The sequence below is a fragment of the Myodes glareolus genome, chromosome 10 (genome assembly GCF_982192425.1).
Source record: "Myodes glareolus chromosome 10, mMyoGla1.1, whole genome shotgun sequence".
In the NCBI taxonomy this organism is placed as follows: domain Eukaryota; kingdom Metazoa; phylum Chordata; class Mammalia; order Rodentia; family Cricetidae; genus Myodes; species Myodes glareolus.
In genome coordinates this window covers 52789559-52810430 of record NC_142035.1, presented here as the reverse complement: position 1 = coordinate 52810430, position 20872 = coordinate 52789559, and the positions used below count along the sequence as shown (strand labels likewise).

The 20872-nt window shown below is 44.1% G+C and overlaps 1 protein-coding gene across 4 annotated transcripts in view; it reads left to right on the top strand.

Annotated features, from left to right (window-relative positions):
* Galk2 (galactokinase 2) overlaps nucleotides 1-20872 on the top strand; it is a 121251-nt gene that overhangs the window by 55273 nt on the left and 45106 nt on the right. For all 4 annotated transcript variants that reach the window (XM_048460038.2, XM_048460036.3, XM_048460037.3 and 1 more), the window contains exons 6-7: nucleotides 12126-12224; nucleotides 13946-14098. In XM_048460038.2, coding sequence (XP_048315995.1) covers nucleotides 12126-12224; nucleotides 13946-14098 — 252 coding nt within the window. The remainder of the gene's footprint in view (nucleotides 1-12125; nucleotides 12225-13945; nucleotides 14099-20872) is intronic.

Below are 20872 nucleotides of genomic sequence, written 5' to 3'. Positions count from 1 at the left end.
GGGAAGCCACATTCAGTTCCCACGTGATGCAGTCACATTTCACAGAGCGCCTCCTCTGTGCCAGGCAGGATTTGAGGCACAGGGTGGGGCGGTGGTTAAAATGAACTCTCACAGAATCTCACCAGGGAGGGGGAGAGACAGAAAACAATAAATGAAAAGATTACATAAAGTAGAAAGTCCTTGAGTGAAAAGCGGTTTATGAGGTGGAAAGTCGAGGTGGGTTGAGATATTTTGGGGAGCAAAGAGAGAATCTTGTCTGATAATATGACATGAGAGTAAACATTTGGGACATAGACATGTCTAGTGATATAGAATGTTACCTGGAGTTTTGATTGGCCAATAATGATAGTGATGTTCACTGTGCTCTGATTACATACCAGACTCTTACAGTCTTTACAGTGACTGAATAAAGCGATGATTATTATAACTCCCATTTTTGCAGTTGAGGAAGCTCACTTGTTTTGACTACTACATCGCACTGATAGGAGCTCTGGCAGAGTGAGGAAGTGTGGAATTCAGAATCTAGAAATTCAGAAAAAGGCGCTGCTTAATTTAGTCAATTGATAAAGCAATTGCAAAGTGAGGTGAGTTTGTAATGGCCGATTTTTTCTCTCTTTGCTGTTGCCTCAGAAACTACTATATAATAATGCTCTGTGACAGTTGCCACTTTATAGATATTTGTTAGATAAATATGAGTGAAAGAACATTTGCAAAGACTAGAGGCAGGGGCAGCATGGTGGACTGAGAAAATCAATTCACTTTGACAAGTGTGAACTATGGAGCAAAATCGTAGGGACTTATGTTAGAAGCAAGAAGCAGGCTCATTACCAGGCATATCTTTAATCCCAGACTCGGTAGGCAGAGGCAGGAGGATCTCTGTGAGTTCGAGGCCAGCCTGATCTGCAAGAGCTAGTTCCAAGACAGGCTCCAAAGCTACAGAGAAACCCTGTCTCAAACAACAACAAACAAAAAGAAGCAGGATCATTATAAGTGTTTTTATGAAATGACAATGTGATAGTTAATTTGCCAGCCCATATAAAAGTTGATACACCATGGAAGAGAAAGGGTCATGGAGGCTGAGGAAGTGTGTGTGTGTGTGTTTGGGTGTGGGTGTGGATGTGGATGGGTGGGTATCTTAGTTCATTTTTTATTTCTGTAAAAACAGACTGGGTTCATTAAAAAGAGGTTTGTTTAGCTCACAGTTCTGGAAGTTCAGCCCTGGTCACACCCATCTGGGCACATCACAACATGGCAGACAGCATTCTAGTGGGCGTGCACGTGAGAGGACTAGATCACATGGCCAGACAGAAAGCTGGTGGGATGCAGGGTCTGTCTGACCTCATTCTCACAGTACCGCCTAGGACCTAACTAGGATCTCAAGAGAACTTTATCTGCTCCCTTCCAGGGTGAGCACCACTGATCTAATTTCCTCCCAGCAGGCCCCACCCCTTAGAGGCCCCACAGCCCCAACATTTCCTGGTTAGCTACCACACCAAGCCTATGAACTTCTGGGGAGTAAACCATAGCAATAGGTAACTGTGTGGACAGCTGTATTTTTAAAATCTCAATTGAACAAAATGTTTAAACTTGTTTGAATATTTGAATATTCTTTGGGCTTCTGTGAAGACAAAACATTCCCAAAGGTATATGTGAATTATTTTTATTATATGTGAAAGATTTTTTGCTAGTAAGAAAAAATAAGTAATTCAAACCAGCTTAATTCCGAAAGGAATATTTGCTTCAAGTATGTTCATTGAAGTGCAGAGGCAGGTATTATTATCAGTTAGCTTTTGCTGGGTAAGAAGTCTTCCCACGATTTAGGCTGAAAATAGCCACTTGGACTGGTTTCAGCCCGACAGTGATTCTGTTTGTCCTGGTTATGCTTGTCTGCCCTCAGTGCTACACAGTACTGGTTCTGGATCGGTTCTCATCTGGGATGATGGAGGCACTGGATCACACACCTGCTTGTTTATATTATGATGATGTTTATGATTCTGATCATTGTGTGTGGTACCTGCAAGTGTGTGGGTAACTAGGCGGAGCAGGATATCAGTGTCTTGGTTTATTGCTTAAGGCATCTTCTCACTGAATCTGAAACTTGCGGATTTCACTAGGCCATCAGTATCAACGTCTCTGCTGCCCAGGACTGGAGTTACTGGCATTTACAGCCATGACCAGTGGGTGCTGGGCATTTGATTTCAGGTCTCCATGCCTGCAGAGTAAGCGCTCTTACCCACGGAGCCATCTTCCCAGTTCCCTACCTCATTTAAGTGGAAGTCTCAGGATACAAATACAGCAAGAGGGAAAAGTTCAAAGTCCAATTTCCTTTCCTATATTTCCCCTCCCTTCCCTCTCTTCCTTCTTCCCTCCCTCCTTCCCTCCGTCCCTCCCTCCCTTTCTCCCTCCCTCCGTCCCTCCCTCCTTCTCTCCCTCCCTCTCTTCTTTCTTTTGCTTTCCTCCTCCCTCCTTCTACCCCATTCTCTCATTTTCCTTTTATTTTAAATTTGGAGTCCAGTGTAGACGCTTGCACGACCCCTGAGCCATATACGCCTTCAGCCTTTACAATTGTCTGTCAAGTCTGTGGCCCAATACCACTGTCTCAGTTGCTAAAGCCACTTATATCCTTGAGTCAAGAGGTAGAAAAATTCATCAATTGAGGCAAACTCTTGGCTGAGAGTCTCTGTAAAATAAAAAGGAAAGTGACACACTTCTGAGACACACTTAGCAAACATTCCCATTTAATAGGGAGAGTTAGGAGAGTAGCCAGCAAGGATGGGCCAAAGCAAGAGTGAAACGCAGCCCAGCCAATCTCAGCTCTGAAGCTCAGCTCTGTGCAGCTCCTGCCGCTCACTGCTTTCACTCCTCCTCAGGATGTGCTCTTGCTTTCCATGTTTCTCAGCATAACTGTCCAATCTGATGTCTTGGGGCTCAATTTTCTCTTATATTTCTACTGACTTTTTTTTTGCTTAAAATAAAAGTTTATGAATTACTTAACCAAGAATGTACATTCTTTAAGGTCATAAATCAAAAGTTGAAAACCAGGACAAAGGAAAGAAGAATCAAAAACACGTTATGATTTTATTTTTTTCAAAAATTTATTTTGTAATTTATGTTTATGAGTGTTGGCCTGCATGTGTATAAGTGTACCATGTATGTGCTTGGTAACTGGAGGTCAGAAGAGGGCTTCAGATTCTTTGCAGCTGGAGCTACAGATGGTTGTAAGCCACCGTATGGATGCTGGGAGCCAAATATGGGTCCTCTGCTAGAGCACTGAGTGTTCTTAAACTACTGAGCCATCTTTCTAGCCCTCTTTGTTCTTCCCTTCCTTCCTTCCTTCCTTCCTTCCTTCCTTCCTTCCTTCCTTCCTTCCTTCCTTCCTTTCTTCCTTCCTTCCCATTCTCTCTCTCCCCCCCCTCCCCCTCTCTTCCTCCCCTCCTCTTCCTTTTGGTTTTGAAAGACAAGGTTTCTCTGTGTAGCCCTGGCTGTCCTGGAACTCTGGGTACCAGGCTGGTCTTGAACTCACAGAGATCCACCTGCCTCTGTCTCCTGAGTGCTGGGATTAAAGGCGTGCGCCACTGTCGCCTGGCCTCATTGTTCATTTCTTAATGCAACCTTTATTCAAGCCTACTTACTGAGATTCTTATAAGCCAAGCAAAGCAGACATGAAGTTATATTGGTTCCATGATCAAAGTAACAGAATCACTCCTGTCCTTCAGAAGATGTACTGTCATCCCTGAATTTAAACTGTATTTACCATGCAGAATTTTTAGAGCATACAAAATGCAAATTGTCTTAGGATATTTTCTGTTGCCATAATGTAACATTTGAGATTGAGTACTCTATAAAGAAAAGGAGTCTATTCAGCTTGTCATTCTGGATACAGGGGCTTCAACACTAAGCCTCTCTGGTATGAGCTTCACGCTGTACCATAACTTGGAGAGTAGCATCTGCGGGGCTGCTATGCAAAGGCGGGGATAGACTTCCACGGTAGCTAACCCACTCCCCAAGAAAGGCCTCCTCCACTCATGAAGATGTAGCCTTGTGACTCCTATTGCCTCTTACTGACTTTACCATTCCTATGCTGTGGACCAGCACACAACCTATGATTTGTTGGGACAGACCACAGTCAAACCTCAGTCATGAAGAAGAGCCGTGTAACTGTCTGGAACTAGTTCAGGCATGCCATTCTTCTGGCTCTCTCTCTAATGGCCTTCAGCACTTGCTTTCCACATAACATTTGAGCACAGTCCAGGGAAGTGAGTTTCCTTCCTGTAATAAGGCTTTGAGCACCCTTGCCATTTCCTGACCCTGAAGGTTCTTCCCACTTCGTGCCATTGTGCTGACTGTTGTTTACAGAGTCCTTTCTCCCGTGCGAAAGTGTCTGGTGGTGGCTGTGCATTCGGTGGATCCGGACTGTGGTTCCCAGAGTGATGTTTTTCCATTGACCAGTGTTTGCATCTGTGCTATTAGATCACATCCGGAAAACAATTAGATGCCAACTGTACTGATCGCTGTGCTGGAGGGTCCTGACTACGCTCAGAATTCTTTCCTTCTTGTTCTTAAGAGTGGGACTGCTGAGAACCCAGTCTGAAGAGCCCGCCCCACACAATGGGGGAGTCTCCAGGGAAGGCACATGCAGTTCTAAGACACTTGCCAAACCACAGAGATCGCAGGCCCGCCACCCATCCCGTACTATCATCATTACTGAGCGTTTTTTGGAAGGTCAGAGCCAAAATAAGCAATCTGCCAGCCAAGGAAGCAACACCAGCCCTTACCACAGGCTCTCGAGGCCCCGCTGGTATTTAGTAGCAGTGACTTGGGTCATATTTTTGTCTAATTCCATCAGTCTGGCAAGTCTCCTGCCCCTATGGTCTTCATTTTTTTTTTTCAATTATCTTTCCCGTCTTTCCAATAATAGTTACCTTGTGTGTGGGTACTGCCTCCTCCCAGAGCGCTGTTCTTTTCCTTCTTCTTCTTCTTTAGGGCACTTTAAATAATGAAACAATGAAAGGGATTTCAACTAATTGTCCTTGTGAGAAATTGTTAAAGAGAGGAGCTTTCTGGGGCTCCTGAATTTGGGGTTCTCGAGCTATCCTCCACATTCTCTTACAGCTAAAGACTAGGATTATGTTTATAAGCCAGAGCCAGGCTCACAGTTCAAGTACTGACCCTGACATTTACTAGCGAATGACCTTGGCAGTTTGCTTGCCCTCCTGTGATTCATTTTCTTCATTAGAAAGTCTGTTTAGCAATAAAGCTCTTCCTCATGGATTTGACATTCGTGCTTGGAAAGTGCTTCAGCGTGTTGGGTTTGTTGTATGAGTTGTTACATGGTGGTGGACGTCACGGCAGACTATCAGCCTCACTCTGAGATCACCCTTCTTTGTGACTCTTTGGAGCTGTATGATGGGAAGGAAGGACTGCAAGCTCCCAGATGTTCAGTCCATTGAGATGGGATTTTCTTCCTTTTTTTTTTTTTTGAAAAAAATTAATCAGTTACCCCACTTTTTTGAAGGGTTTTTCTTTTGTATTTATTATTATTATTTTTCTTTTGTCTGTTTTCATTTTCATTTGTTTTTATTTTGCTTTATTTTGTTTGAGAGAGAATGAAATTAGGGTGGGTAGCAAGGTGGGAATGGTCTGGGAGGGATTGGGGGAAACATGATCAAAATGTATGAATATTTTTTAAATAAAAGGTAACAGGTTCATAGCAAATTTTAAAGTATTTTAAAATACAATTATATCACTTTTCCTTCTTCCTTGTCCCCCTCTAGCCCTCTCATATTCCCTCCCTCTAAGCCCCTATGTCTCCCCTACTCTCAGATCTTTTTTTTTTGACTGTATACATACATAGGCATTATATAAATAGCACCTACCTAGTCCATCAAGTAAACAGGAATTGTGATGATGCAGAGTGTCCTGTCTGCCCACAACCTGGGCCCAGGCCTCCTTGTCTCTCTGCCTTAGCTTGGGTTAGTTAGTGCATTAGTGTGGGCCTCAGTCTCCTTCTCTGTGATATGTGGATTATAGTTCTGACATTTGGAAACTAAACAAGATGGCATGTGTAGTGTCTGCCCTTAAAAGACGTTTGCCGCTTGGTTATCCTCCTTCCCCTTCTGCATGTGATTCCTCCTGTCTACCCAGCTGTCAAGAAAGCCTCATAGCACAGGACATCGCTTGGAGGGGTCTTGTCTTCCCTCCTTCCTCTTCCTTTCCCTGCATGCCTTTCTGCACTGAGGGATGAGCCAGGGACTTAGCTTTGCTCTATCACCATATTAAAGACTCTACATTCCCTTCATTGTTTTTTACTTTAAAAAATTAATGACAGATCTTGACTTTTCAGCATTTTTGGCTCAACCTCTAGAGTATCTAGGTTTACAGACCTGTGCTATCAGGAGGGGTTGTTCAAATCAATGTGAACCAGTTCAGCAGGTCTGGGATGGACCCGAGGGTCTGCATGTCTGACGAGTTCTCCAGTGCTGAGGCTGCACCCATAGAGCTCCTGAGTGGTGGAGCAGGCTAGACTCTTCCTTCTGTTGTATCTCAGTCATGGTGATGGTGGTGCCTTTGCTACATGCACCTGCACTTGCACACCCAGGGACATCATTTGGGAAAATGTCTGACACTGTATGTTATCATATACCAACAAGACCCTCTCCATCCAGTTAGGCCAGGATAGTCGGTCTGTGGATAGACATTGCCTCAGGATCTCCATGGGCCTAGAGACTCAAACTCTCCCGCATAAAATTCTGTGCCTTGCCACACTACTGATGACCTCGTCTTCAGATCTGGGTCTCTCCACAGTGCATGCGTCCTGCTGGCCAACAGCTCAGGAAAGTATCTCCCCTCGCGTCAGTTCTGGAGGGAGCCAGCTCCGAGATTTCCTCTGCTCTCACAAAACACCTTGGGTGGACACTCAGAGCTGACCATCCCCTCCTCTAGGTTCCTTAGCTTGGGCTCTCCCCACTGAGTGCGGGTGCAGTGACGTCCTCACTGGTTCTAGAGCGATGTTCTAGACTTCAGCAGGTTTTTAGACTTACTTTTGTGAAACATCCTTTGTGTTTGTTTCCAGATTCTAATTGTTCAATGTTTGATCTCCTTGTTCCATTTCCTCTATTGCATTGTAGAAAATTCCAGCCTTGACTGTCAAGATCAGTTTTACCTGCCATGCTCACTTTGGGAATTAGCTACCATTATCCTCAGAAAAATGTTCATGTAGTAAGAGAAAGAAAGAAAGAAAGAAAGAAAGAAAGAAAGAAAGAAAGAAAGAAAGAAAAAAGAATGAAAGAAAAAAGAATGAAAGAAAAAAGAATGAAAGAAAGGAAGGAAGGAAGGAAGAAAGAGAAAAGCAGATATAAGTTTTCTGCTTTATTAGAGATGTGAAGACTTAGCAGTCACATCTTTCTAAAAGAAATTCCTGCAGCTTCTGGGTACTGTTGTTTCCTGTGGTGCGCCTGGACAGTCTTCAGATTGGAACACAGCAGTGAGCCATGCTGCAAAACACCCTGGAATCACAGCATGAATGGGTGCTTCTCAGGGGGTTGCCATTTTGGGGAAGCACTTGGTAACAGTGCCCATTAGAACCCAGAGTTTTGAAGGGTAGGGAAGGCCTGCGGGAAGTGAGCACTGCAGATGCTTTTGAGGTGAGGGAGAGGCAGGGGGAGCCCTTTAGAGTTCTACCTGCCTTCCTCTCCCTCCCAACATTCCTGACACAGTCTTAGGGAAGCAGAGGACATGCTGGTACCTCCACTCCACTCCAGGGAGCCCTCTCAGGGGACTGCAGAGTTAAGGCGGGTGCTGAGCCCACTGAAGGGAAGGTAGAAGCTGCCTAGCATGGTAGAGTTCTGTCTTCTTTGGAAGATCTGCAGATAAGAGCAGTGTTGCTGGCCCCTCGAGGGCAGACTCTGGCTTTCTTCTCTCCCCACAGCTTTGAAGAGCATCCATCATCCAACTCTTGTCCCTAAGGATGAGGGAGAAAAATCAAATGTCCCTAGAGATTAGCCGAGAGGAACCCCAGCTCCTGAGTGCGTAGCTGCAAGAGCAAGGAGAATGTGGAGGGAGAGGGTAAAGCCCCGGTAGGCTCGAGCTTTCCTGGTTTTGCTGGAGGGTTTCAGGCTGTATGCACTCGTGGGGTAGAGGAGTCAGGAGCATTCGGATGCCTCGACCATGGCAGAAACGTGAGCTTGCCCTTTCCTGCACAGAACCGGTCCCCGAGTTCACTCACTCTCCCCTGGGTTGACTCCAGGATGCTCATTTTTCCCATACATGCCTGTTAACATGCTTTTTGCAGCTTCTTAATTCTGTGAAGTCTATTGAAGTCATACACAATTTCAGAAGTTGGAAGCCTATGTGAGTAGCTCTGGTTGATTAAATTCTTGGCAGATGTGTGCTGATTCTGTTTCCAGAATCTTATAGATGGAAAGGGCTTGGGCGGATCCCACATGACCCCGAGTTACGACTTGGTCCCCACTGGCCCTCCTGGGATGGCTCCCTGAGCTCAGGTTATAGTCTCTGGCTTGGGCTGTGGGCTTGACTAATTTTGTTTGCTCTCTGACTTATGCGCATGTTCTCCTTAAGCCAGGTTTGGGTTTCTGTTAGCCTTTGCTTCTAGTTTCTTTATATCTTTTACCCATCTAGGACTCCCCTCGCAACCCCTCATCCCCCACTCCTGCCCCCATTTAGTACTGGGACTTCAGATCTAGAACTACTGAGGAAACCAGCAAGTGGGTGGGTCTGCTGTTGAATTTTCCATGCAGGAGGCTTTGTTTACTGGGTGGGGAGGACTCCCTGCTCTGCAGTTGGACAGGGATAGCTTGAGTGGGGCCCCACTTTTCTGGTCTCTTGATGGTTCATTATTCTTTATTGCTGTTGAGACTTCCAGAATCTTTAAAATTCTATATTTCCATTAACATTTTGAAAGCATCCTGTATTTGATTTCATCTTTAGGTATCTTCTTGTGTAAATCAAATGATTCTTCATTTGCAAAACACACACACACACACACACACACACACACACTTGTCAACCCTGGTATACTGCATTAGAGCACTGTGATCTTACTTGTGTTGTTTTAAGTTAAGTCTTAGGATCATCACAGTAATCCTGTGGCTTGGAAGACATTATTTTTCTCTTCATTATATATTGGAGGTGATATAGCCTGGTAATTAGGAATATGGATGCTAGAGCTAGATAAATGAATTTACATTTTAGCTTTAATAACTTCCAGTATAATATTACCCAACAAATGACTCAATCTCCTCATCTGCAAAATGGAGAGTCATCTGTTTTATGGGATTCTGAGAAGTGAGTAATTGAGGTAAAGTCACTGGAGCAGTATTTAGCGCTCAGTAAATCTTCTGTTACTAACACTATTCTTACTGTTAGTAGCAGGTGAGAGGTAAAAACTGGAAACAGTGAAGCATCTCACCTAAGATCACACAGCTGGTTGGAAGGAGAATTCTGGCTTAGCCATGGTTAGGAAGCGTCTGCTACTGGATTCTTCCCACTGTTTTTTTTTTTCCATGTACCCCAAGGTTCTGTCAATGAGATCAACCTTTACCTTTCAATTTGTTCCTTCATTTCTTTCACTCTTTCTCATTTTCTTTGTTTCTTATACTGGAAACTGTTGGGTGGTGTCTGCTTGCTTAGAATTTGTCAGACACAGCAGTGGCAAGGTTTGTGCTGACCCCTTCCCTGTGGGCAGGCACCCACGACACGGTGCCACTCTGAATTCTGTGCACACACACACACCAACATCTTATAACTATTAAAGTATACAACGGTGTACTTTAAGAGCTTTAAATGTTTATTGTGTGTGTGTGTGTGTGTGTGTGTGTGTGTCAGAGAGAGAGAGAGAGAGAGGAAAACTTGTAGGAGTCATTTCTCTCCTTCTACCCTGTAGGTCCCAGGGATCAAACTCAAGTCATCAGGCTTGGTGACAAGTGCCTTTATTGGTGACCATCTTGGCAACCCACTTTAAGAGCTTTATAAACAAGTAATTAATACTTCTCACTGCTCTAATGTTTTTCCTCATAAAACAGAGAATATTAACATTTTGGTGACGCCCATTTGTCTTTTCACATCCCCTGACAGCAGGCTGAACAATGGTTACATTAGCTTTATTTGGGGGGAACCACTCAAGTGTGAAGTGAACTTGAACTTCAAGCTCAGATGGCTGAAGCTCAGCTTCTGGCTTCTCCTAGGCTAGCATGATCCCTGACTTTCACAGTCCTCCTCTGTACCATGGGGTTGGTGAAGGTGTGTGGCTGACTCTTCACACGCTCTGCACACAGCTTTCATTCAGTGATGGTGGATATTGCTACGCTGGGGAGCTGGCTTTACCCCAAGGTCACAGCTAGGTTGGCAGCCAGACTCTCGCTTGCTCTCAGATTGCCGTATGCAGTGCTTTGTCTGGGCACGTCGTTTCTTTGCATTTTAAGTACAAGTGTTTTGCCCTTTGGGTCACTAATTTATTTTTAATGTGTCTATTATGGACAGGCCCTGGCTGTTGTACCGTCAGGTCATGTGCAATGCCTTTGATGCCAAAATCCCATGTTTGCCTCATGTCACAAGGCAAAGTTAGTGTTATTGAAGCCGCATGACCAAGGAGAGCCGAGAATGACACTTGCTGAAGCTGTCGACGGCATCTGGGCAGCTCTTCTCAGGAAGGGAAACAGCAGCAGTTTATGGAGTTAGCCCACACCTGGCAGCGTGTAAGGCCATGACACTGGGGAAACACCACAGCATCTCTCTCACAGACGAAGTTTTTTAGGGAAAGGAGAAGAGGTGGAAACACCATACAGTTAAGGACCAGTGATCAGCACCCTGATCTAGGCTGGACTGCTTAAGTGGACTCTGGGATAGATACTGCATGGACCCCAATAGTCTGCTGGAGAGAGACAAGTAAATCCATGTAAAGCATAGCTCAAAATAAACTAGAAGTAGGGACAGCAGAGAGGAATTCTGTGACTTGTGTAAATTTGGGGGTGCTGAGTTGTTGAAACATGGATGGAAGAGTCCTGAGGAGAGGTAAATGCCAGACAGTAAGGAAGAGCAGGGTTTGTTCCTCGTTTCTGGCTTGAGGGTTTGTGGGGAACACTGGGAGAACAGGTAGAGGGGGGAACAGAGAGCTAAGCCACTGAAGAACCTGTACACCACATCGAAAAGATGTAGGTAGGCAAGCGGGCAAGGGAAGACTGTAGTATACCAGTGTTTGCTGTGATCCTCCTGAACATCTAATCGAGTACATGAGAAATAAAGTCCCAAATTAAACCTCAGAAATAGCAATGTGGGTATCTAGATGACCCTATCAGGGGCTGGGAGAGATAGGACACTAGAGTGGGGACGGTATTCCAGGAAACCTCCATGATGGCAGAAAATCTGAGTGGTCAGCTTGCTCATATATGTAGTCAATGACATGGATATTGAGTGGCCATAGGATTTGTATAGCAGGAAGTGGCACCGGGTTGTATAAATAGGTGAGATGGTCAAAAAGACACCTCTACTTAAAAACAGTGATAAACAATCCAATTTGATGTTCAGTTGAGTTGCAACTTGAGAAGGCTTTGGATGCAAGATGAGGATTTTGAATTTATCATATTAATCAATAAGAAGCAACTACTGATCCTTTAATATTTTTAGTATGGGTCAGGTTTCTTCATCATGATTGTACCTAGAGCGAGAAGTTCTATTCTTGCACTTAATGAACATGTCAAGAGGTAGCATTGCTTCCGGCTTGTAAACTCCGGCCCTGCTTTGGCTTTGGAGACCCTGGAATAGTCACTGTCTGGAGACAAAGGCAAATGAATTAGGGCCAGAGGAGAGAAGTGGTGTCAACAGAGAGACGAGGAGAGCTGCTTGCTCTGCAGAGTCTTTTAGGGGTATGAACACCAGCACACATGTTCCGTTCTCATCCTAGACCCATTGTGGAGTTGTTGCTTGATCTTGCTAAGTTTTCCTACTGGGTTCGATGGTATCCTAGAGCTGCTGTGAAGAGCACATTGCTCTACACAGTTGCTATGTAACTGACCAGAGTTGGAACTGGAAATTCAAACCTATTTGACATATCTGGCATGAAAACTAGGCTACAACTGTATCACAGTATTCATGACTGTTTGCTTTTCCAGGTGGAACTTGCAGAAATCTGCGCCAAGAGTGAGCGTTACATAGGCACTGAAGGAGGAGGCATGGACCAGTCCATATCATTTCTTGCAGAAGAAGGAACTGTAAGTAGCATTGAGCCATTTGGAAATTTCAACTTGGGAAAATATCTCTGGCAGGGAAGGCCTGCAGCCCCCAGCACGCATGGTTATGGGAAGCCTAGTCTTTTAGGCTCTATTGGAGAACATTGCCCAACTGTTTCGTAAGTCAGGGCTAATGGTAGTGAATGTACCCTATTTCATGTTGATTCCCTCTACCTTAAGCATCCGGAATCACCTTTCAAACTTATTTTTCTCATGTGTCAAGATTCACCGTGCCCCCATATCTCATTACTAAGATGAGATTTCTCAATTCTCTCCTTGGGACCTCCTTTCCTGACCTTGCATGAAATCACTTCATCTTGTGGTGTTTCATAATCTCACGTTGGCTGGAAACCCAAATGTTAGTTCTCTTACCACATATATGCACAGCCCCTCTTTTTGTAAATTACTCTTCGGTGTCATTTTTCTCTGTCAACATTTTTGGGGCTTTGGTGGTGGGAGGAAGAATGTTGATGGTGGGCCAGGAATAAATTCTTTGGTTCAATACCACTTCCTCTTGGCTATCAGCTCCTTCAGGCAAGGCGGAGGTTTGGGTTTTTGCCTGTGAACTGCCCATTACCAAAATAGAAGCAGGCATCTTTTTAAGATCTGTCGTAGTTCTGCATGAGATTCCTTCAAGTTTGGCTGTTTTCCAAGAACACCTGGATCCTTCTTACTAAGAATATGTTTTTGTTGATTCTTCTAAGTCAAAGACATGAGGTAGGAGAAAAGTTTTTTTTTTGTTTTAACACTAAAATTATACTGAGGTGTTTTGGATGTGAACTGGCAAGCAGATGTGGTAGCGGGAGTTCTGCTGTTGGTGTAAGGTCGGTGCAGGGGCTGAAGAGAGCCCTCTTTCTCTGAACTTGCAAAGCGCAGTTACCACCTGACTCCCAGTTTCTGCCTCCAGCTTAGCCTCTCACTCTCCAAATTGTAATCTTTGGGCGGATATCAGCACCTAGAGCTGATATCCATTCATGCCAGTGTGGTTTCTTGCTTCTTTCTGACGTCTTCAAGCATTCCCTAGGACTTAGTCTACATTGCCCTCTTCAGAGACTACACTGAGTTGTCTGAGCAGTCCTTCCATTAAGAGTGTGTGGGACTGAACGAGCACGTGATCCAACCAGATTCTCTGAATGTGGCTGGATTCTCTGAATGTGGCTGGCCCGGAGTCTTTCTGAAAAGCCATTGACAATGACACTGGGACTTGTTTCCTCTGCATATACTGGATTTTTGGGATCCAGTCTGTTTGGATACTCACCTTCCTGGACCTGGAGGGAGGGGGGAGGAACTTGAACTTCCCACAGAGCAGGAAACCCTGACTGCTCTTAGGGATGGAGAGGGAGGAGAAGAGGGAGTGGGGGGAGTGGGAGGGTGTTGGGAGGAGGGGCGGAAATGGAAACTTTTATAATTTAATAAACTTTGAGAAAAAAAAAAGAGTGTGTGAGACCCTGAGCTTCACAGTGCTACCACTGTGACTCACGTGGAAATGTAATCTCGTGGGTTCTGAACCAACCATGCACTCCCGGGGGTCAGTGGCAGCCCCTGCCCTGTTCACTGTTGTCTCCAGCACCTAGCACAGTGCCTGGCTATTAGTAAATGATGTTATAGAAGATTTTCTTAAGGTAAAATAAATGCATAAAAGCTTGAATGCTCTTCTCAACCCTAATCAATTTTTGTCTCCTCTGTCACTTTTCTTCCAACAGGCCAAGTTAATAGAGTTTAGTCCTCTGAGAGCAACTGATGTGAAACTTCCCAGTGGGGCAGTCTTTGTGATTGCCAACAGCTGCGTGGAAATGAACAAGGCCGCCACTTCTCATTTCAACGTCAGGGTAATGGAGTGTCGGCTGGCTGCAAAGGTATGACTGTGGCAAACCAGCAAACCTTGCCGTGTGCCTGTCCCCTCCTGCTTATCCGCTGTTGGCGTGTAGTTTCCCCCACCCTTTGGGTCCAGAGCAATCTGATTCCAAGCAGGTAAACCAACAGAGACATCTTCTGCTCTCGACTCGCTCTTTAGAAGCTGAACTAAGTTCACAGCTGCGTCCTCTGGGGTGACTGTGGGGAACAGAGGACAGTGGCTGTTTGTGAAGCACAAGCTGGGATAGAAGCAGACATTTCTTTACAATCAAATTTGTGTGCTTGTTCCATAGGTAGAGAAAGATAGCTGGGGAAATGGCAACAGCTGATCTTATTGTCCGAGCAGGGGTCTTGGTGGCCTTGCTCCTCCCCTCATCCTATTGGTCACTTCATTTTTGCATTAGGACATTGTCACTGGCTCGAAATACAGATGTGATGGTAACCCCGTGAGCTCAGTAGGAAGATTTCTTCATATGTCTGCTGGGGAAATACATACCAGGAGGGAGGCAAGACTGGTCTCTGTTGCATGTGTAGAACCTTTGGCAGTCAAGCCCTAAATTTATTAAGTCACCACTGGACAGTGTGCAGCAGGCATAGCAAGGGGTTCAGGACATCAAAGCAGAGAGACTAGAGTTAAAATTCAGATGCAAATAGGAAGCAGGTAGCATGCAATCAGGTAGCAAGCAATGAGATATGCTAAAGCATGACAAAGACGTGACCCCTAACTTGGTACCCAGAATGGAGACCAGGAACTTGCAAGAACAGCAGAGTTTGGACTCTGGGTCAGGATTCCTCTGCACTTCCTTCCACTCTTCTATTGATCTTGTCCCCACTCACTCTGCAAGCCCCATCTCTGTGCTGATAATTCCTGTGTGCCGGCTGTCTCACTTCAGTTCCCACAGTGTATTCTTGGGCAGAGATCTCTATCTGAAAGGATTATAGACCTCTAAGTCAGCATGCCCACCCTGAGCTCAGTCTCCCCCGCACCCCTGGAAGCCTTTCATTCTTCTGTCAGTCAGTTCAGCATGTATCAGCTCCTGCATTCTCTCAGCCCTGTTCCTTAAATCTCTGTTTGTCTTCCTCCCCCCTCATTCTGTATTTAATAGGATGATAGTTTAGAAATTTAAGCCTGATCAAGCAGTGCCCTTGTTTACCACTTCCTCAGAGCTTCCCATTGCTTTAGCATAGAGTGGAAAAGTCTTCTTGTACCAAACTGAGTTGAGCTGCCGGTCGTCGGGAAGGAACTGTCAGGCAGTGGAGGAATTCACTCTTAAGCATCACAGGAAAATAACTTATGGGATATAGTGCAAGAAGGAAGTGGTTGAGGCAGTGGCTACAGTACCACCTCCAGCACAGGACTCTTGGCTGGTGTGAGGGTGGGGCTGGGCTTGCTCCAGTTAGGAGACTTGTTCAGTCAGGGTGTGTTCCTTTGTGTGAAGGAGGGCAGTCCAGGCTGGCCGGGTACCTCACCTGCTGTCCATGCAATTTCTAGTTGTGCAATTTCTGCCATGAAATAAGAGAAGTACTGGCTGCTCATAGTTCAGCCCTGACCCAACATTTAGGCCGCAAGCCTCCAGGCTGAAGTTCTGTGGTGCTAGGCTACAGCATTCCAAGACTGGCAGTTTGGGATTCCTGAACTGTGTAAGTGAAAATTCTCTAGTGGGAAACAGCCCATTTTCTGATCGCGTATTAATTGCCTTCCTCTCACACTTCCATCACTGTGAGGCCCAAGGCTGGTGTATCTTACCTCAGCATCTCCCAGCATGCCTTGCAATCACTACCGACAGTTACCACTCTCATTTCTGGGGACTTCCCACAGTTCCAGGATAGTTTTTCTTAGACCTCTGAAATATTTCTAAGTAACCCTCAAAGAAGCCTTACTTGACTTCCTTATTTCTAAGTTAAGTAGAGATCCCTCTACAGTTTGTAGCACTTACATTTGTTGGGTATGTAGAGGGATCCCTGCCTTTGTAAAATATTGTCAAGTAGAGAGAAATAATTGGGACACAGTAGTCATCCCTTCCTTCGAGAGATTTCGTCCTGGGCTCATGCCAACCAATTAAGGACGGAGACGTTAACAAGATGGAGGCAGTTCATTTCTGAGGTAAAACTGAATGAACGAGCAGACAGATGTTACACAAATGCCTGCTTCCAGAAAACACTGCTGACTTGCAGTCAGCCATGGACTGTGGCTCTTAGAGGCTTTCTGCCCTCTTTTCTGCAGTGATCCCTGAGCCTTGGGAGGAGGGGTGCGATACAGACGTCCCTAGTAGGGCTGAGTACTCCGAAGTCTCTTATGCTCTGCACCTTGATCGTGTAAAGTCTCTAGATCGGTAACCATCTTCTGCTGCTGTTATTCTACTAAACGTGTGTAGCAGTGAACTACATTGTTGTTAAGTCTTAGTGGCTTAGTGTTGTAGTATAGGCTCATTCACACATCCCTCCACTCACAGCCCAACCTTCTATTTGACTCTACTTCCTAAGGCTATAAACTTGGGTGAGTACAACTACAATGATTTAGGAAAGTTTTTTTTTCCTTCCTGAAAAATTTGGGGGTTGAACTTTTTTTATAAAATAAATAGTTAGATCTTTAAATTTGGAATCTACTCACTGACATAATTGTTAAAGTTATGTAGGGAAATGTTTTAACACTGAGCGTCTTAGCATCTTATCGGTACACACACGTGGCAGAAGTAGTGCTTGTTCGGGGTCCACTTTCTGCTGGGCCACATTTCCTCTTTGGGAGGTGGAAGACTTTAGTGTTATCCTTGAGGGCTTACTCATTTGTTTTTTTTATCGTGAGGTTGATGAGTAAGTGTTGTCTTCCCAAGGAGACTCCAAACATATACAACATTATTCTCAGGGTTTTAGCACGGAATTCAAGCCCCTCTGCCAGAGCCACAGTGACCTGAAACACGTGAGATTCCTGCGACGGGTTCATGCAGTGACCACTCTCTTCCAGAGACGCCGGAAGGGTCCGAGGAGCAGTGTCTTGGAAGCTTTATTGAAAGTTCTGGGCCCTTTGGGTAATGCCTTCAGCGAGCTGACTAGAAGAGGGGGCGTGTCTTTTGTAGCTAAAGCTTTTAGTCAAATTCAGAACCTCCTATTTTTGAGGATGTTTTCTGCAGGACTTGCTATATGTCCTAGGCTGGCCTAGAACTGGTCTTGAATGGCCTCAAATTCGCCATCCTTTATCCTTCATCTCCCGAGGGTTGGGATTACAAGCATGTGCCATCACACCCAGTTGAAACATGATTGGAATTGAATTGTATAACTCCATATGTGTTTAAACATACTTTGTCATTGAAATTGACAACTGAATTTGACAATTTGATACACATTGCTCCAAGATGATATAGATAAAGCACATTTTAAAAACCAGATTTGCTTATAAATAAGACTTTATTCAGTTAAAGGCAGGCACAGTTCCTTTCTTTCAATTAACTTTGAGAATTTCATGCCATGTATTTTGATAGTAACCACGCTCCCCCTACTCTTTTCATATATACCCTATCCCTTAACCAGCCATATTTGTGTTCCCCCCCTCCGTTTTTAATTTTGATTTTTTAAAAATTTTAAAAGATTTATTTATTGCCAGGTGGTCGTGGCGCATGCCTTTAATCCCAGCACTTGGGAGGCGTAGGCAGGCGGATCTCTGTGAGTTTGAGGCCAGCCTGGTCTACAAGAGCTAGTTCTGGGACAGGCTCCAAAGCAACACAGAGAAACCCTGTCTCAGAAAACAAAAACAAACAAACAACCCCCCCCCAAAACCCCCAAAATAAAAAAATTTATTTGTGTTCTGCCTGCATGTATGCCCGCTTGCCAGAGAGAGCAACAGATCTCATTACAGATGGTTGTGAGCCACCATGGGGTTAGCTGGCAATTGAACTTAGGACCTCTGGAAGAAAAGCCTGTGTTCTTAAACTCTGAGCCATCTCTCTGGCCACCCACCCTTTTTTATTTTTAAAATAAACCATGGAGTCCATGATGGGTGTGGAGGTATTCGCCTTTAATCCTAGCACTGGGGAAACAGAGGGACAGCCTGGTCTATATAGTAAGTTCCAGGCCAGCCATTGTGACATTGTAAGCCCCTGCCTCAAAAAACAAACCAAACTGAACCAAATGAAACAACAACAAAAGAACTTCAAATCCAAAACACACCATCTAAACCATCAAGTCCAGTTATTCTTGGATGTGTGGCCATGCACTGGGGAGCGTGGTTGAACTTCCAGCATCCATGCCCTTAAATCTGACTTAAGGAAATGGACTCTTCATTTCCTGTCAGCTCTCAGTTGCCCGTAGTTCTTGGCTAGGGCTGGGACATCATGTCCGCTTCCCCGCTTCATGCTGAGAATTTGCCTGACTGGAGCTTGCACAGGTTTTGTTTGCTGTCACAACTGCTGCGAGTTCATGTGCTCAATCACCCTGTTGTGTATGGGAAACACTATTTCCTTTTAGCCTTGCACTGCTTCTGGCTCTTAGAATCTTTCCACCCCTTCTTTCTCCATGAGTATTGGGAGGAAGGAATATGATATGATGTCCCATTTATGCTGAGAATTTTATAGTGTCTTATTCTCTGCAATTTGACTAATCCCGAGTCTCTGTCTATTGCTTCTACTACAGAAAGAAGTATTCTCTTTTCCTTTTTTTTTAAACTCCACATTTTTTTTTTATTGAGCTAAACATTTTTCTACGTTCCCTTCTCTTCCTCCCCCTTCTGCTCTCTCCCTTGACCCCTGTGCTCCCAATTTACTCAGGAGATCTTGTCTTTTTCTCCTTCCTATGTAGATCCATGTATGTCTCTCTTAGGGTCTCTTGTTTGTCTAGGTTGTTTGGGATTGTGGCCTGTAGGCTGGTTTTTCTTTGCTTTATTTCTAGAAGCCACTTATGAATAAGTACATATTATATTTGTCTTTCTGGTTATGGGTTACCTCACTCACTCAATATTTTTTTTCTAGATCCATCCATTTGCTTGCAAATTTCAAGATGTCATTATTTTTTTACTGCTGTATAGTACTCCATTGTATAAATGTACCATATTATCTTTATCCATTCTTCAGTTGAGGGGCATCTAGGTTGTTTCCAGGTTCTGGCTATGACAAATGATGCTGCTATGAACATAGTTGAGCACATGTTCTTGTGGTATAATTGAACATCCTTTGGATATATACCCAACAGTGGTATTGCTAGGTCTTGAGGTAGATTGTTTCCTAATTTTCTGAGAAATCGCTACACTAATTTCCAAAGTGGCTGTACAAGTTTGCAATGGATGAGTGTTCCTCTTACCCCACATCCTTTCCAGCATAAGTTGTCATCAGTGTTTTTGTTCTTGGCCATTCTGACAGGTATTAAGATGGAATCTCAGAGTTGTTTTGATTTGCATTTCTCTGATGGCTAAGGATGTTGAGCATTTCCTTAGGTGTCTTTCAGTTATTTGAGATTTGTCTGTTAAAAGTTCTCTGTTTAGGTCTGTACCCCAATTTTTTAAAATTGGATTATTTGTTCTTTTGATGACCGGTATTTTGAGTTCTTTGTATAATTTGGAGATCAGTCTTCTGTTTGATGTGGGGTTGGTGAAGATCTTTTCCCAATCTGTAGACTGACGTTTTGTCTTGTTGACTGTGTCCTTTGCTTTACAGAAGCTTCTCAGTTTCAGGAGGTCCCATTTATTAATTGTTTCTCTCAGTGTCTGTGCTGTTGGGATTATATTTAGGAAGTAGTTTCCTGTGCCAATGCATTCAAGTGTACTTTCCACTTTCTCTTCTGTGAGGTTCAGTGTGATTGGTTTTATGTTGAGGTCTTTAATCCATTTGGACTTGAGTTTTGTGCATGGCAATAGATGTGGATTTATTTGCATTCTCTTACATATTGATATTCAGTTATGCCAGCACCATTTGTTGAATATGCTTTCTTTTTTCCATTTTATATTTTTAGCTTGAAAGAAGCATTTTCTGGTATGAGTTGAGAGATGCAGTAATTTGTAAACATAATAATAAATAATTAGGAATTGGCTTAATACTATATCTATTCAGCAGATAATAGTAATAGATCTCTCCTAGGACCTATGACTGCCTAGCCTCAGGTTCTTGAGCCCAGTAATTATTTCAAGTATGTGTTTCATCTTATAGAGTGGGCCTTAAATCCAGTCGAAAGTGACTGGTTACTCCAATGACATTGATTCCACTATTGCAACAGTGGACATGTTGGACTAGGCCAGTAGTAGCTTGCTACTGAAGGAGAAAGTAATCATCAATCTTATCCAACTGTGAACCCTGAAACCCACAGTTCATTTTTAAAGGGGAACTACAACAAGGTAATATAACATCCATTTAAAATTAAAAATTGGTTTGTTTTCAAAAATGCAGGAGAATTGAGATATCATTTGCCCTCACTCTAGCTTTTCAAATTTCTGAGCAATAACAAATTAAGTCTTTAATCCTAGTTATCTGTTGCATAGAATCCAGATGCCTCTCCGTAGGAAAAATGAATATCCATGTCATTTGGCAAGCAGGGTTGATAACATTCAGGGACATGGCTGCCCTGCAGGACAGCTCCCTTGTCTTTCACGTCTCCTATCATTCATGTTTCATATCAATTTTCATTCAAGAAGATGGCTGATTCCTGCCTCCCTTCTTCAGTTTCATTGGAAAGAGGATGCTGACTGTGGCTGACACATGGCATGAATTTCATATGGAATGGTAGAATTTCTGGAGTCACACTTGGTTTCAGTTGTAAGGAGATGATTTTCTTGGACAACACTCAACATTCAGTGTTGG